General features: G+C 38.5%; 1 protein-coding gene across 3 annotated transcripts in view; it reads right to left on the bottom strand.

The window, feature by feature from the left end:
* Positions 1-14,908, bottom strand: part of LOC105489076 (centlein) — a 514,234-nt gene that overhangs the window by 132,509 nt on the left and 366,817 nt on the right. For all 3 annotated transcript variants that reach the window (XM_071077831.1, XM_071077829.1, XM_071077830.1), the window contains exon 13: positions 6,841-6,941. In XM_071077831.1, the coding sequence (XP_070933932.1) occupies positions 6,841-6,941 (101 nt within the window). The remainder of the gene's footprint in view (positions 1-6,840; positions 6,942-14,908) is intronic.

Raw genomic sequence — 14,908 nt, 5'->3', positions numbered from 1 at the left:
TGAATGTAAGTATGTATAACTTTTCAAAAAACAATAAAGTCATTGGTTTTGAAAAGTAAACCAAGGATAAAGTCTTAGCAAACTCTAATTACTAAGAGGTAAATGAAAAGATGCTCCACTGAAAGAGACAGGAAGATAACAGCAAGAGTAGGACATAAAATATGACAATGTGATTCAGAAGTTGATAAAGAGATAAGCTTGAAATATGATGAAAATTAAAGGTGTTAAATGGAGGGGTTCAAATATTGGCCTTAAAAACTTACCAGTAACCTGAGTGTGAGCAATTGGAGCAACAAGAGTAATTGGGACAAAAGCCAAGTGAGGGGTATATGAAAACTAATTATTAAGTATAAATTGTCAAAACCTGCCACATTCTACAGTGGTTAGAATGCAGCAAGTTAAACAACAAAAAATCCTGTCATATCAATCTCTAATTTTTCTAATGAGGTACTGAAGTTACATATGAAATACAGTTATCTTTAATAAAGAGATAATCCTCTTGCAATTTGAGCAGTGAGACATTCCCCGTTACTGGCCATATTTAAGCTAGCTGTCAGGGAGGTTGCAGATCTGAAGATCTCCAAGTTTCCTTCTAACTCTAAGATTTTGATTCCAGGAAAACAGATGAGAGTTAAATGATTTCCCAAAAAATGTAATGCCTAACCAAAATGTTAGTGAATTATTGATACTGAGCATAACACTATAGTACCTACAAAACTGTAAACAAACAAAACTAGGAAAACTTTATCAATGAATAATAAAAATGAGTACCATTTATCCTTATAAAATATCTCTAGAATTTTTGTGTGTGGGGACATGGTAGATGTATCTATAGGGTAGATGACATGTGAAACACACAGGCAATGCATAATAATCATATCAGGGTAAATGGGGCATCCATCACCTCAAGCACTTAACTTTTACATTACAGACAATCCAACAATTAACTTATTTTTTAATACAGTCACCCTGTCATGCTAGCAAATACCAGGTCTTGTTTGTTCTTTCCAACTATTTTTTTTGTAATCCATTAATTATTCCCACTTCCTCCAACTACCCTTCCCAGGCTCTGGTGACCATCCTTCTACTCTCTAACTCCATGAGTTCAATTGTTTTAATTTTTAGCTCCCACCAATAAGTGAGAACATGTAAAGTTTGTCTTTCTGTACCTGGCTTATTTCACTTAACACAACGACCTCCAATTTCATTCATGTTGTTGCAAATGACAGGATTTCAATTCTTTTATGGCTGAATAGTACACCATTGTGTGTTTGCACCACATTTGTTTTATCCATTCATCTGTTGATGAACATTTGGGTTGCTTCCAAATTTTGGCTATTATGAATAATGCTAAAATAAACATGGAAATGCAGATATCTCTTCAATATACTGATTTCCTTTCTTTTGGGTACATACCTAGCAGTGTGATAGCTAGATCATATCACAGTTCTATTTCCATTTTTTTTTTTTTCTCCCTGAGACGGAGTCTCACTCTGTCACCCAGGCTGGAGTGCAATGGCACAATCTTGGCTCAGGACAACCTCCGACTCCTGGGTTCAAGTGATTCTCCTGTCTCAGCCTCCAAAGTAACTGGGATTACAGGTGTGTGCGCCACCACACCCCTCTAATTTTGTATTTTTGGGAGAGACGGAGTTTCACCATGTTGGCCAGGCTGGTCTCAAACTCCTGACTTCAAGTGATCCACCCACCTCAGCCTCCCAAAGTGTGGGATTATAGGTGTGAGCCACTGCACCCAGCCTATTTCTAATTGTTAGAGTCACTTCCAAACTGTTCTCCATAGTAGTTGTACTAATTTACATTCCTACCAACAATGTATGAGAGTTCCCTTTTTACCCACATCTTTATCAGCATTTGTTATTGCCTGTCTTGTGGATAAGAGCCATTCAGGCTGGGATGAGATGATATCTCATGTTAGTTTTGATTTTTATTCTCTGATGATCAATAATGTTGAGCATATTTCCATATATCTATTTGCAAATGGTATGTCTTCTTTTGAGAAAAGTCTACTCATAGCTTTGGCCCATTTTTTAATTGGATTATTAATTTTTTTCCTACAGAGTGGTTTTTAGCTGCTTATATATTCTGGTTATTAATCCTTTGTTAGATGGGTAGTTTGCAAATATTGTCTCCTACTCTGTGAGTTTTCTCTTTGATTTGTTGATTGTTCCCTTGCTGTCCAGAAGCTTTTCAGCTTGATGTAATCCCATATGTTCATTTTTGCTTTGGTTGCCTGTGCTTGTAGGATATTACTCAAAAGATCCTTGCTCAGTCCAACATCCTGGAGACTTTCCCCAATGTTTTCTTTTAGTAGTTTCATAGTTTGAAGTCTGAGATTTAAGCGTTTAATCCATTGTGATTTAATTTTTGCATATGGCAAGAGATAGGGAACTAGTTTCATTCTTATACCCATGGATATCTAGTTTTCCCAGCAGAATTTATTGAAGAGACTGTTCTTTTCCCAATGTATGTTCTTGGCAACTCCATCAAAAATTAGTTTATATGGATGTACGAATATATTTCTGAGTTGTCTGTGAGGTTCCATTGGTCTATGTGTCAATTTTCATGCTGTTTTAGTTACTACAGCTTTATAGTACAATTTAATTTAAGAAATGTGATTCCTCTAGTTTTGTTCTTTTTGCTTACAATAGCTTTGGCTATTCTGGGTCTCTTCTATTCTATATAAATTTTAGGATTGTTTTTTCTATTTCTGTGAAGAATGACATTGGTATTTTTACAGGGCTCGCACAGCTGTACATTACTTAAGGTAATATGGTCATTTTAACAATATTGATTTTTATAATCCATTAAGAGGGGATGTCTTTCCATTTTTTTGTGTCCTCTTCAATTTCTTTCATCAATGTTCTGTGGCTTTCATTGTAGGAAGATTTTTCACTTCTCTGGTCAAATCCTAGGTACTGAGTTTTGTGTGTAGCTACTGCAAACTGAATTAGCTTTCTTGATTTCTTTTTCAGATTATTTGCCATTGGCATATAGAAATGATACTGATTTTTGTAGGTTGATTTTGTATCCTCCAACTTCACTGAATTTGTTCATCCTTTCTAATAGTTTTTTATGGAATTTTAAGTTTTTCCAAATATAAGATCATATCATTGGCAAATAAAGATAATTTGACTTCTTCCTAATTTGGATGCCCTTTCTTTCTCTTGTGTGACTGCCCTAACTAGGACATCCAGTACTATGTTGAACAATAGTGGTGACAGTAGGCATTGTGGTCATGTTCCAAATCTTTAAGGAAAAGCTTTCAGTTTTTCCTGATTCAGTATGATAACAGCTATGCCTTTTATTATCCTGATATATGTTTGTTCCAATAAACCAGTTTTTAAAGAGATTATCTCATGAAAAGAATGTTGAATTTTACTGAATGCTTTTTCAGGACTAATTGAAATGATCATATGGTTTTTGTCCTTCATTCTGTTGATAATATGTATCACATTGATTAATGTGCAAATGTTGAACCATCCTGGCAACCCTTGGATAAATCCCACTTGGTTATGATGACTGATTTTCTAATGTGTTGTTGAATTCAGATTGCTAGTATCTTGCAGAGGTTTTTTGCATCAATGTTCATCAGGGATATTTAACTATAGTTTCCTTTTTTTTTTTTCAACCTCCGCCTCCCGGGGTCAAGCTATTCCCCTGCCTCAGCCTCCCAGGTAGATGGGATCACAGGCATGTACCACCATGCCTGGCTAATGTTTATATTTTTAGTAGAGACAGGGTTCCACCATATTGGCCAGGCTCATCTCGAATTCCTGACCTTAGATGATCCTCCCACCTCAGTCTCCTAAAGTGCTGGGATTACAGGCATGAGCCACCACACCTGCCCTGACTGTGTATTTTCAAATAGCCTGACTTCAAGCTCACTAATACCTTCTTCTGCTTGATCAATTCTGCTATGAGGCGACTCCAATACATTTTTCATTCCATAATTTCTGCTCAATTGTTTTTTATTTTTTCAATCACTTTATTAAATTTCTCTGATAGAATTATGAAATCCTTCTCCATGTTATCTTGAATTTCTTTGAGTTTCCTCAAAACTCAAAAAAAAAAAAATTGGAATTCTCTGTCTGAAAGACTACATATCTGTTTCTGCAGTATTGATCCCAGGTGCCTTATTTAGTTTGTTTGATGAAGTCATGTTTTCTTGGTGTATTCGCCTGTTTTCATACTTCTATAAGGAACTGCTCAAGACTGAGTAACAAAAGAAAGAGATTTAACTGACTCACAGCTCAGCATGGCTGGGGAGGCCTCTGGAAACTAACAATCATGGTGGAAGGTGAAGGGAAAGCAAGGCACCTTCTTCTCAAGGCGGCAGGAGGGAGAAGTGCCGAGCGAAGAGGGAAAAAGTGCCTTACAAAACCATCAGATTTCATGAGAACTCACTCACTATCATGAGAACAGCATGGGGGGAACCACCCCCATGATTCAATTACCTCCACCTGGTCTCTCCTTTGACTTGTGGAGATTATGGGGATTATAATTCAAGATGAGTTTGGCTTGGGGACACAAAGTGTAACCTATAACTTGGATAGCCTTGATCCTTTGGATGTTTGCTGGTGTCTGGGAATTCAAAAGTTAGGTATTTATTTTAGTCTTTGCAGTCTGGGCTTGTTTGTACCCAATCTTCTTGAGAAGATGGGTACAAAGATGCTGGGGCAGTAGGATTGATTCATCCCAAAACTTCCAGGTATTTGAAAGGACTTGGGTGTTGTGATCTAGTCCATATCTGCATTAGTGGGCACCCCAAGCCCAGTAACACTGGGGTTCTTGAAGACTTCTAGAACTAATTCCTGGGCAGTCTTGGATAAGATCCTGAAGAATTCTCTGGATTACCAGGCAGAGACTCTTGTCCTCTTTCCTTTCTTCCAAACAGAGTCTATCTCTCTTTGCTGAGCCTTCTGGAGCTGGGGATGGAGTGACAAATGCACCCCTGTGGCCATGACCACTGGAACTATGCTGGGTCAGAACTGACACCAGTATATCCCTGAGTCTCACACAAGGCCCACTGTAACCACTATCTGGCTACCACCTATGTTTGCTCAAAGCCCTAGGGCTCTGCAAAGAGCAGATTGTGAAGCCAGTCAGACTTGTCATTCCCTTCAGGGTAGCAGGATTCCTCAGGCCCTGGGTGGGTCCAGAGATGCCATCTAGGAGCCAGGGAGTAGAGTAAAAAACCTTAGAAATCCACCTGGTGTTCTAGTCTACTGCAGCTGAGCTGGCACTCAAGCCACCAGACACAGTTCTTCCCACTCTTCCCTTCCCTTTCTACAGGCAAAACAGTCTCTCCCTGTGGTCACCACCACAGTCCTATAGGGAACACTACCAAGCCACTGCCAATGTTCCTTAAGGCCCAAGGGCTCTTCAGTCAGCTTGTCACAAATGCTGCCAGGCCTGAGACTCACTTTTCAGGGCAGTGGGCTTCCCTCTGGCCCAGAGCAGGTCTAGAAATGCCAACTAAGAGCCAAGGCCTGGAATCAATGACCCCACAAGCTGCTTGGTGTTCTCATTGTGGATGAGCTAGTACCTAAGGTGTAAGACAAATTACCCTTTACTTTTCCCTCTGCTTTTCTCATGCAGGTGTTTCACAGCCACCACAGCTGGGGATGCACTGGGTTTCACCTGAATCCAGCACATCTCAGATTCTCCGCCAGAACCCACAGTGTACCATCTGGGTATTGCTGCTGGTTATTTAGGGCCCAAGTGCTCTTCAATCAGTAGGTAATAGATCCTGCCAGGACTGCATCCTTGCCTTTAAGGCACCATGTTCGTTTCTAGCCCAGGATGTGTCCAGAAATGTGATCCAGGAGCTAGGGCCTAGAATAAGGGTCTCATAAATCTAACTAGTGCCCTATACTACTGTGGCTGAGCTGGTGTCCAAGATGCAAGACAAAGACTTCTTTACTCTTTCTTCTCTCCTCCTCAAGCAGATAGAAGGGGTTCCTTTCAGAGTCATGAGCTGTGCTGCCTAGGGTTGGGAGAGCAGTGGCACAAATACCCCATGAGCTGCCCTGGCTCGTGTCTCAGGAGGTCACATGCCACCCAAGTCCACTGGCTCTGAGCCCAACTCAGCACTAGGGCTTGCCTAGGAGTTGAAGTCATTGTGGCCTAGACTATCTTTTAAGTTTATATAGAGCCCCAGAATCCTGTGGTGACGAGGCTTGCCCGAACTCAGGTTCCAACCACTGAGATGGGTGATTGTCCTCTGGACAAGTCTGGTCTAAATGCTCTTTCTGTGGGCAGGCATCAGATACATTTGGCCCGGTTTTGCTCTCTGCTATGACAGGGCAAGACTGAGTTCAATGCAAAGTCCAACAGTCACTGCATTCTCCCTCCCCCAAGTGCACAATTCTCTCTCCATGTCACATGGCCACTGCTAGGAGATCAGGGAAGGGTGGCATTGGTAATTTAAGACTATCTTTCCTACCCTCTTCAGTGCCTCTTTCGGCCATTTGAAGTTAAAACCAGGTACTGTGAGTGATCACCTGATTTCTGATTCTTATGTATGTGTTTTTTTGTGTGTATAGATAGTTGTTAAATTTGGAGTTCCCACAGGGTAAAGTCTTCCATTTGGCCATCTTGCTGTGCCTTCTCCCTAGATTTTTAAATAAATTATAAAGCTGACTTTTAGATGTTCTATTTAATTTTCTCATGATGAAAATATCAGCGAGTTATCAATGAATAAAGTGTTGGAAAAAGGAATAAAAAGGGTAACATTCTTAAAAGAAATTGAAATTAAAATATCAAGAATTAGATAATTTTACAATTCCTCTGTTAAGTATTTATTTTCTGAAAATTTACCTTCTCTTCTCTCTGCCACACATCTATTCAATTCTTGTATTGCTTCCTTATCAATAGATATATGTACTTTAAGTTCATCTAATTCTTCTTCAAGATTCATCCTATGAAAAAGCAATAAACATTTACTTAAAACCATATTGTTTTATTTAAAAAATGATATATCAAACATATATATTTAAATACATTTTAAATAATATATCAAACCAAGTCAGTAAAGATATTTTAAAGTATATAAAATGGAGAATAGTAAAATGAAAGCAAAAATACATCAATAATATTCACAGGCTGGGCACGGTGGCTCATACCTGTAATTCCAGAATTTTAGAGAGCCAAGGCAAGAGGATCACTTGAGACCAGAAGTTCAAGACCAGCCTGGGTAACACAGAGAGACCCTGTCTTTACAATAACGACAACAACAACTAGCCCATCACGGTTATGCACACCTATAGTCCTAGCTACTTGGGATGCTGAGGCAGTAGGATTGATTCAGCCCAAGACTTCAAGGTTACAGTAAGCTATAATTTCATTGCTGTACTACAGCCTGGGCAAAAAATTGAGCCCTTGTCTCCATAAAACAAAAAAAATAATAATAATATGCACAAATCCTAAAAATTACAATTGAATTTACTGAGAACCTAGAAAATCAAATATTTTAAGTAAGTTATTTCTGTTAACTTTATCTCAATAAACATGCTAAACACTTAAAATACAGACTATATAATTTAAAAAATTATGTATTGAATTGCTCAACCACTTCTTGGTTGTTTTTAGACAAAGTCTCATTCTGTCACCCAGGCTGAAGTGCAGTGGCACAATCATGGCTTACTGCAGCCCCTACCTCCCAGGCTCAGGTGATCCTCCCACCTCAGCCTCCCAAGTAGTTGGGAGTACAGGTGTGTGCCACCATGCCCAGCTAATTTTTTGTACAGTCGGGGTTTTACCAAGTTGCATAGGCTGAACTACTAGACTCAAACAACCTATTCATCTTGGCCTCCCCAAATGCTGGGATCACAGGCATGAGCCACCACACCCGCCCTGCTCAACCACGTCCTAACACACAGATATTCTAGGCAAAATAGTAATGAAAAATGTTAATACATAACACTGTAAACAAGAATGGTAAATTCCTAGATGCCAAATAAAGGCAAAAAGACTTCCCAGTAAAACAGAACTGAGCTACCATGGTGAGTATTTGACCAGGATCAAATACTGCCCATGGGGACCTCAGAATGTGAGACCTGAGTAGGGATGGTGTATTAGTCTATTTTCACTTTGCTATAAAAAAACCTCCTATGACTAGGTAATTTATAAAGAAAAGAGGTTCAATTGACCACAGGTCCACAGGCTGTACAGGAAGCATGGCTGAGGAGGCCTCATGAAACTTACATTCATGGCAGACGGGGAACGGGAAGCAGGCACGTCTTACGTGGCTAGAGCAGGAGAAAGAGAGCACAGGCGGAGGTGCTACACACTTTTAAACAACCAGATCTTACGAGAACTCATTATCACCAGAACAGCAAGGGGGAAGTCTGCCCACATGATCCAGTCACTTCTCACCAGATCCCTCCTCCACCACTGGGGATTACAATGCGACACGAAATTTGGGCGGGGACACAAATCCAAACCATATCAGATGGACATTTAGACCCATGGCCCTACCTGGCTGACAGACAAAAATGAGCTAACTACAGGAAACTGGGAGATAACAATCTGCTGATTGAAAACCTGAATATCTGAGCTTATCTGGTTAGAGTTTCATTAAAATAGTTCTCCAGCCCTAGTATGGGGACAGGACAGAGTCAACCACACGATATCAGAATCCCAAGCCAAAATCAATAGGTTCAAAACTAAGCCATATAATTTGCAGAAACATGAACAATCAAAAATAATATAAAAACTGGACATACGGCCGGAGTATACTGGAGGGTTCAGGAAGATACTATCATCCCTAAAGGGAGGCTTCCACAACCTAAGAAAATGTATGGGAGAAAAGACACTACAGAAAATAATTCTGAAGTCGAGCATGAAGACAATAATAAGTATATAAACAAGTTCAAAGCCAGGAATGACAATCTAAATATCCTACTGCCCAAAATAGGATAATATACAACAATAAAATGGAGATAACAGAACAATCAAAATTACTTTCACTATTAAAGTTTTTAAAATGTTTTTAAAAAGATAAACAAGTGATAAACATGTTAAAAAAGAACGGGGTTTATAAAACGGAAAAAAGAATCAAATAATATATCTAAAAATACAAAATAAAGCAATGAAAATTGATAATAATAACATAATACTAGAAATTTAAACTCAATAGCAAGTAGAAAAAGCTAATGCAAATTGATAAAATGGAAGACAGCAGAAGGAGGTAAAGGAAGGAAAACAGTAGAGGTATACAAAATATGTTGGAATAAGAAGTATAGAAAGCATTTAATAGAAATTATTCAAGGAGAGAACTGAAAGACTGGGGGAAGGAGCATAGATGGGAGATGACAGTCAAAATATTAATACCTCAGGATTTGACAACTGATGAAGACATGAATTAACAGATTGAAACAGCATCAAAAAATGGCAAGGAGAGTAAATAAAACTGTTCACACTTAGAAATATCATAGTGAAACTTCAGGACACCAAAGATAGAGACAATCTTTAAATCAACCAGATTGAGAAGAAAACATTTCTAACAACTAAAGGTCTCTACAATAACAGGAGAGTTCTCCTATCAACAAGAAAAGTCAGAAGAAAAATAACTAATATCTTTCACATGCCAAGGTTTACTACTCATAGATCCTAGATGAAAAAATCATTAATATATTTTAAAAGAAAATAAACACAAAAGCAAGGTATAGAACAAAATAAGCAGTGATGAAGAAAGACACTAACAAATATATACAAGGAATTAAATAAACATTTATTATCTAAAGTGATCATAACAATATCTGAATGAAGACAGAGCTAAAATAAGGTAGAAGTAACATTCTCAACAACAAAATGATATTGGATCATCAAAGAGATCAGAGTTAAACATTTTAAGGTCCTTGTATTGTAGGAGGATACAGCTAATGATAAACTTTAGACTTTGTCAAATAAATGATGTGTTATAATTTCAAGAATATTTAAAGAATGAAAAACAAATATAAAAAAATAAAAATTAGAGGAGGTCAGAAGAGAAATGAAAAAAAAACTGTATCAAATCAAAGGCAAGAAAGTCATTTTTAAAAAGGAGCATAAGTCAAAACCACAATGAGATACCATCTCACGCCAGTTAGAATGGTGATCATTAAAAAGTCGGGAAACAACAGATGCTGGAGAGGATGTGGAGAAATAGGAATGTTCTTATACTGTTGGTGGAAGTATAAATTAGTTCAACCATTGTGGAAGACAGTGTGACCATTCCTCAAGGATCTAGAACCAGAAGTACCAGTTAACCCAGCAATCCCATTACTGGGTACACCCAAAGGATTATAAATCATTCTACTATAAAGACACATGCACATGTATGTTTACTGCAGCACTGGTTCACAATAGCAAAGCCTTGGAACCAACTCATATGCCCATCAATGATAGACTGGATAAAGAAAATGTGGCATATATACACCATGGAATACTATGCGGCCATAAAAAATAGGATGAGTTCATGTCCTTTGCAGGGACATGGATGAAGCGGGAAACCATCATTTTCAGCAAACTAACACAAGAACAGAAAACCAAATACCACATTTTCTCACTCATAAGTGGGAGCTGAACAATGAGAACATATGGACATAGAAAGGGGAACATCACACACTGGGGCCTGTTGGGGGATGGGGAACTAGGGGAGGGAGAGCATTAGGAGAAATACTTAACGTAGATGATGGGTTGATGGGTGCAGAAAACCACCATGGCACGTGTATACCTATGTAACAAACTTGCATATTCTGCACATGTGTCCCAGAACTTAAAGTATAATTTTAAAAAAACAGGAGCATAAGAAAATAAAATGTACAGGAAAAAATCAAAAATAAAGATAGTCATTACACAATGATCAAAGGAATGATTTACCAGGAAAATAAATTAGTTCTAGACTTTTATGTACTCAACAACTGAGCTGTTGTAATCATTGGTATAATTAATAAAACAATAAAAAGTTATTTAAAGTAAAAATTAGGTAGTCTCTCCTTCCCCTCACTCAGTATGCTTCTTGGAAAAAAAAATAATGTTTATACTTTGATGTGTATACTTTCATTTTTTGTTCACATATTATAAACATCAATTCACACACATAAGGATTTTAAAAACTGGGATCTTATGATATATATTGGCAGCTTCCCAGGTCCATTACAGATTGATAGGAGGAACACATACACATGCACACACATACACTCAACCACACAATGATTAAGCTTGGATTAGGGTCCTGATTTGTTATTTAAGAACGTGGAACATACTGAAGCAAGATGGCCCCACAAAGAAAAAGCAGGTGTAACTTAACTCAACTTAGTTTTCCTTGGCTCTCAGATCACTAACCCAACAGAAGGTAATGCTACAGTTGTTGGAAAAGTTATTTCTTGCTTCTTAAAAGATACTTTACACTTACAGCTTGTTTCTTTTGGAAAGAACACACACAGTCCCTACTTTTAATAAATATGTATAGACATCAGGGACCACCTTGTTCTTGAGTCAAAAAAAGCACCAGCAAACCACATCTTAGTGGGTGCTTGCGGGAGGAACTGACAGAGGCAGAGCCCTGGTACCCCTGACCAGGATGAGCACTGGCTATCTACTGACTCTGATTTACTATTCACTTACACTGGTGTTTCTTATACTGTGGTATGAGGACCACAATTTAAAATCTATTTCTTACTGGACAAATGATAGGAAACAACTGTATGCAGACACTGGACAATAGGCAGCACAGAATTGTAACCCCTGAGAGAAAGTAAATAAACAGAGCCCTTAATGATAGCTCGATTTCTGCCTGGAAGCACCTTCCAGACAGGGAGAGGGGTCCCAAGAAGAACATGACAGTCTCATTGAGTTGAAACAAGAGACTGGAGTCTAGGAAGTCTAAAACAGCCAGAATTTGTGAGGCATACTACCCAGTGAGGAGGAATCTACAGTGGAAAAGAGCTAAAGAAATCTGCATAAGAATTCCTTTGAGTATGTGGCTAATCTTTTTTTCTTTTTTTGCATCATAGTATGAAACACAAGGCCAGGCAAAGAACAACAGGAGCTATAAACAGAACATTCCCAGAATATTTCCCACACAGGATTGGGATACATTTGAGTTGTGACCAGTCAGAGAAGAGAGAATCTTAGTTGAACATCAGAGGCATTCAATAGAGAACACAGAAGGGTCACTCTAATGAGTAGAGATAAACAAGCCTCTAGTAAATGATACTCTAAACCTGTGCTAAAAAAGTGTTTTAAAAAACTGAAAATATTTAAACTGAGATTTTAACACACCTCTCTCAGTAACTGATGGAAAAAGTGGACAGACATAAGTAAGGATACAGAACATCTGAAAAACACTATCAAAAAGCTTTACCTAACTGAATGTTTGTAAAACACTCCATACCCAAGAACAGCAAAACAAACATTCTTTTCAAGTGCCATGGAACATTCACCAAGATAAGACCACATGCTGGGCCATAAAACAATTCTCAATAAAGCTAAAAGCATTTTAAAATTATGCAAAGCATCTTCTATGACCACATTAGAATAATAAAATTAAAAATAAATACCAGGAGGATGTCTGCAAAATCCAAAAATATTTGAAAGAAAAGAACTTATTTCTGACAAAGAGGCTCTGCTTAACCAATCTTTAGTCACACTCCTGAACCCTCTCCTAAGCCCATCTGTGCACTTCCTTGTAAAATCCAATTTTAGCAAGGAACTCCACTAAGTCAGTTTAGCAAGAATCTCTTCCACCACAATATATAAATCAAGGTTGATATCTAATTGGGTTCCTCATCCTCCACCAACCCCTAGGTGGTATCTGATCACCCTGGCCTGTCTTCAGTCAAAATCCTGATAAGGTCAGTTTAGCCAGAATCTCCCTTATCCCCGATGTTTCCTCTTAGTAATTTTCCAATCCAGTGGCCTCCTCTACCTTAGCTATATATTCCCACTTACCCATGCATATTAGGAGTTGAGTCCAATTTTCTCCTCGACTGCAAAATCCGATTGCAGTGGTCCCTACCTATGATGATGGTCCTGAACAGTCTTCTGTACCAAATTTTAACAAGTTTCACTGAATAACATTTTTCTATAATGCTTCTAAATAATTCTACTTTCAAAGAAGAATCCAAGAGGAATTATGAAATATTTTGAACTTAGAAAAATTTAAAATACATTTCAAAATGTGTAAGGCACAGCAAAAGCAATCCTTAGATGGATATCTATATTGCAACATACAATACTTAAATTGGAAAAAAAGAAATATCCATAATGATGTAAGCTTCCAACTTAAAACTTAGAAAAAGAAGACACATCAAGATGAACACTTTTTCACATGCTTATTGGCCATTTGGATGTCCTCTTTTTTTTTTTTTTTTTTTTTTTTTGAGACGGAGTCTCACTCTGTCACCCAGGCTGGAGTGCAGGGGTGAGATCTCATTTCACTGTAAGCTCCGCCTCCTGGGTTCACGCCATTCTCCTGAGTAGCTGGGACTACAGACGCCCGCCACCACACCCGACTGATTTTTCTTTTTTTGTATTTTTAGTAGAGATGGGGTTTCACCGTGTTAGCCAGGATGGTCTCGATCTCCTGACCTCGTGATCCACCGGCCTCAGCCTCCTAAAGTGCTGGGATTACAGGCGTGAGCCACTGCGCCTGGCCTGGATGTCCTCTTATGTGAAATATCTGTCCAAGTATTTTGCTCATTTTTCTATTGTGTTGACTGTCCTTTTCTTATTTAGTCACAGGAATTCTTCATATATTCTGAGTACTACTCCTTTCCTGGACATATATACTGAAAATATCTTTTTGTACTCGGAAGTTGCCTTTTAATTTGTTTAATGGTATTTTTAAGTGAACATTAAGTTCTCAGTTTTAACATAGGCCAATTTATCAATTTTTCATTTTTATTTAGTGCTTTTTATGCCTGGTTTAAGAAATTGGCCAGGTGCAGTAGCTCACACTAGAACTTTAGGAGGCCAAAGCAATGGATTGCTTGAGCTCAGGAGTTTGAGACCAGCCTGGGCAACATGGCAAAACCCTATCTCTACAAAAATACAAAAAATGTAGTCAGTCGTGGTGGCATGCACCTGTAGTCCCAACTACTTGGGGGCTGAGGTGGCAGAATTGCTTGAACCCAGGAGGTTGAGGCTGAAGTGAGCTGAGATTGTGCCACTGCACTCCAGCGGGGTGACAAACTAAGACCTTGTTTCAAAAAGAGAGGGGAGGGGAGGGGGGAGGGAAGAGGAAGGGGGAGTGGAAGAGGAGGAGAAGGGGAGGAGAAGGGGAGTGGAAGGGGATGGGAAGGGGAAGGGAGGCGTGAGAGAAGGGAAAGGGGAAGGGTGGAGGAGAGGGGAGGGGAGGGGAGAGGAGGGGAGAGGAGAGGAGAGGAGAGGAGAGGAGAGGAGAGGAGAGGAGAGGAGAGGAGAGGAGAGGAGAGGAGAGGAGAGGAGAGGAGAGGAGAGGAATAAATCTTGGTCTACTACAAAGTCACAAAGATGTTCTCCTATGTTTTCCTCTAAAAGCTTTACTGCTTAACCCTTCACATTTAGACTGTAATCAATCTATAACTGACTTTTGGGTTTGGAGTTGGGCAAAATATTATATTAAATGGCTTTTTTTTGATTTTTAGCTATGTAGTTACATCATCTGCTATTTTGGTTGTCTCCAAATTTTCATAATTACAAACAATGCTGTAGTGAGCATTCTTGTATATGTGCTCTTATACAAGATTCCTTTTAGTGTTTCTAATTAGAAGTAGAATTATTACTTTAGTACATACTTTAAAAAATAGAAAGCATATTTCAAACATTAAAAAAGTATGGAGAATAATATAATCAACATTAATGTAACAACAGCTAGATTTTAAAACACTCACATTATGCCATATTTAATTCGTCACTTTTA

Source organism: Macaca nemestrina, chromosome 14 (genome assembly GCF_043159975.1).
Source record: "Macaca nemestrina isolate mMacNem1 chromosome 14, mMacNem.hap1, whole genome shotgun sequence".
Classification (NCBI taxonomy): domain Eukaryota; kingdom Metazoa; phylum Chordata; class Mammalia; order Primates; family Cercopithecidae; genus Macaca; species Macaca nemestrina.
The sequence above is the reverse complement of the archived record's forward strand: the minus strand, read 5'-3'. Positions and strand labels throughout refer to the sequence as shown.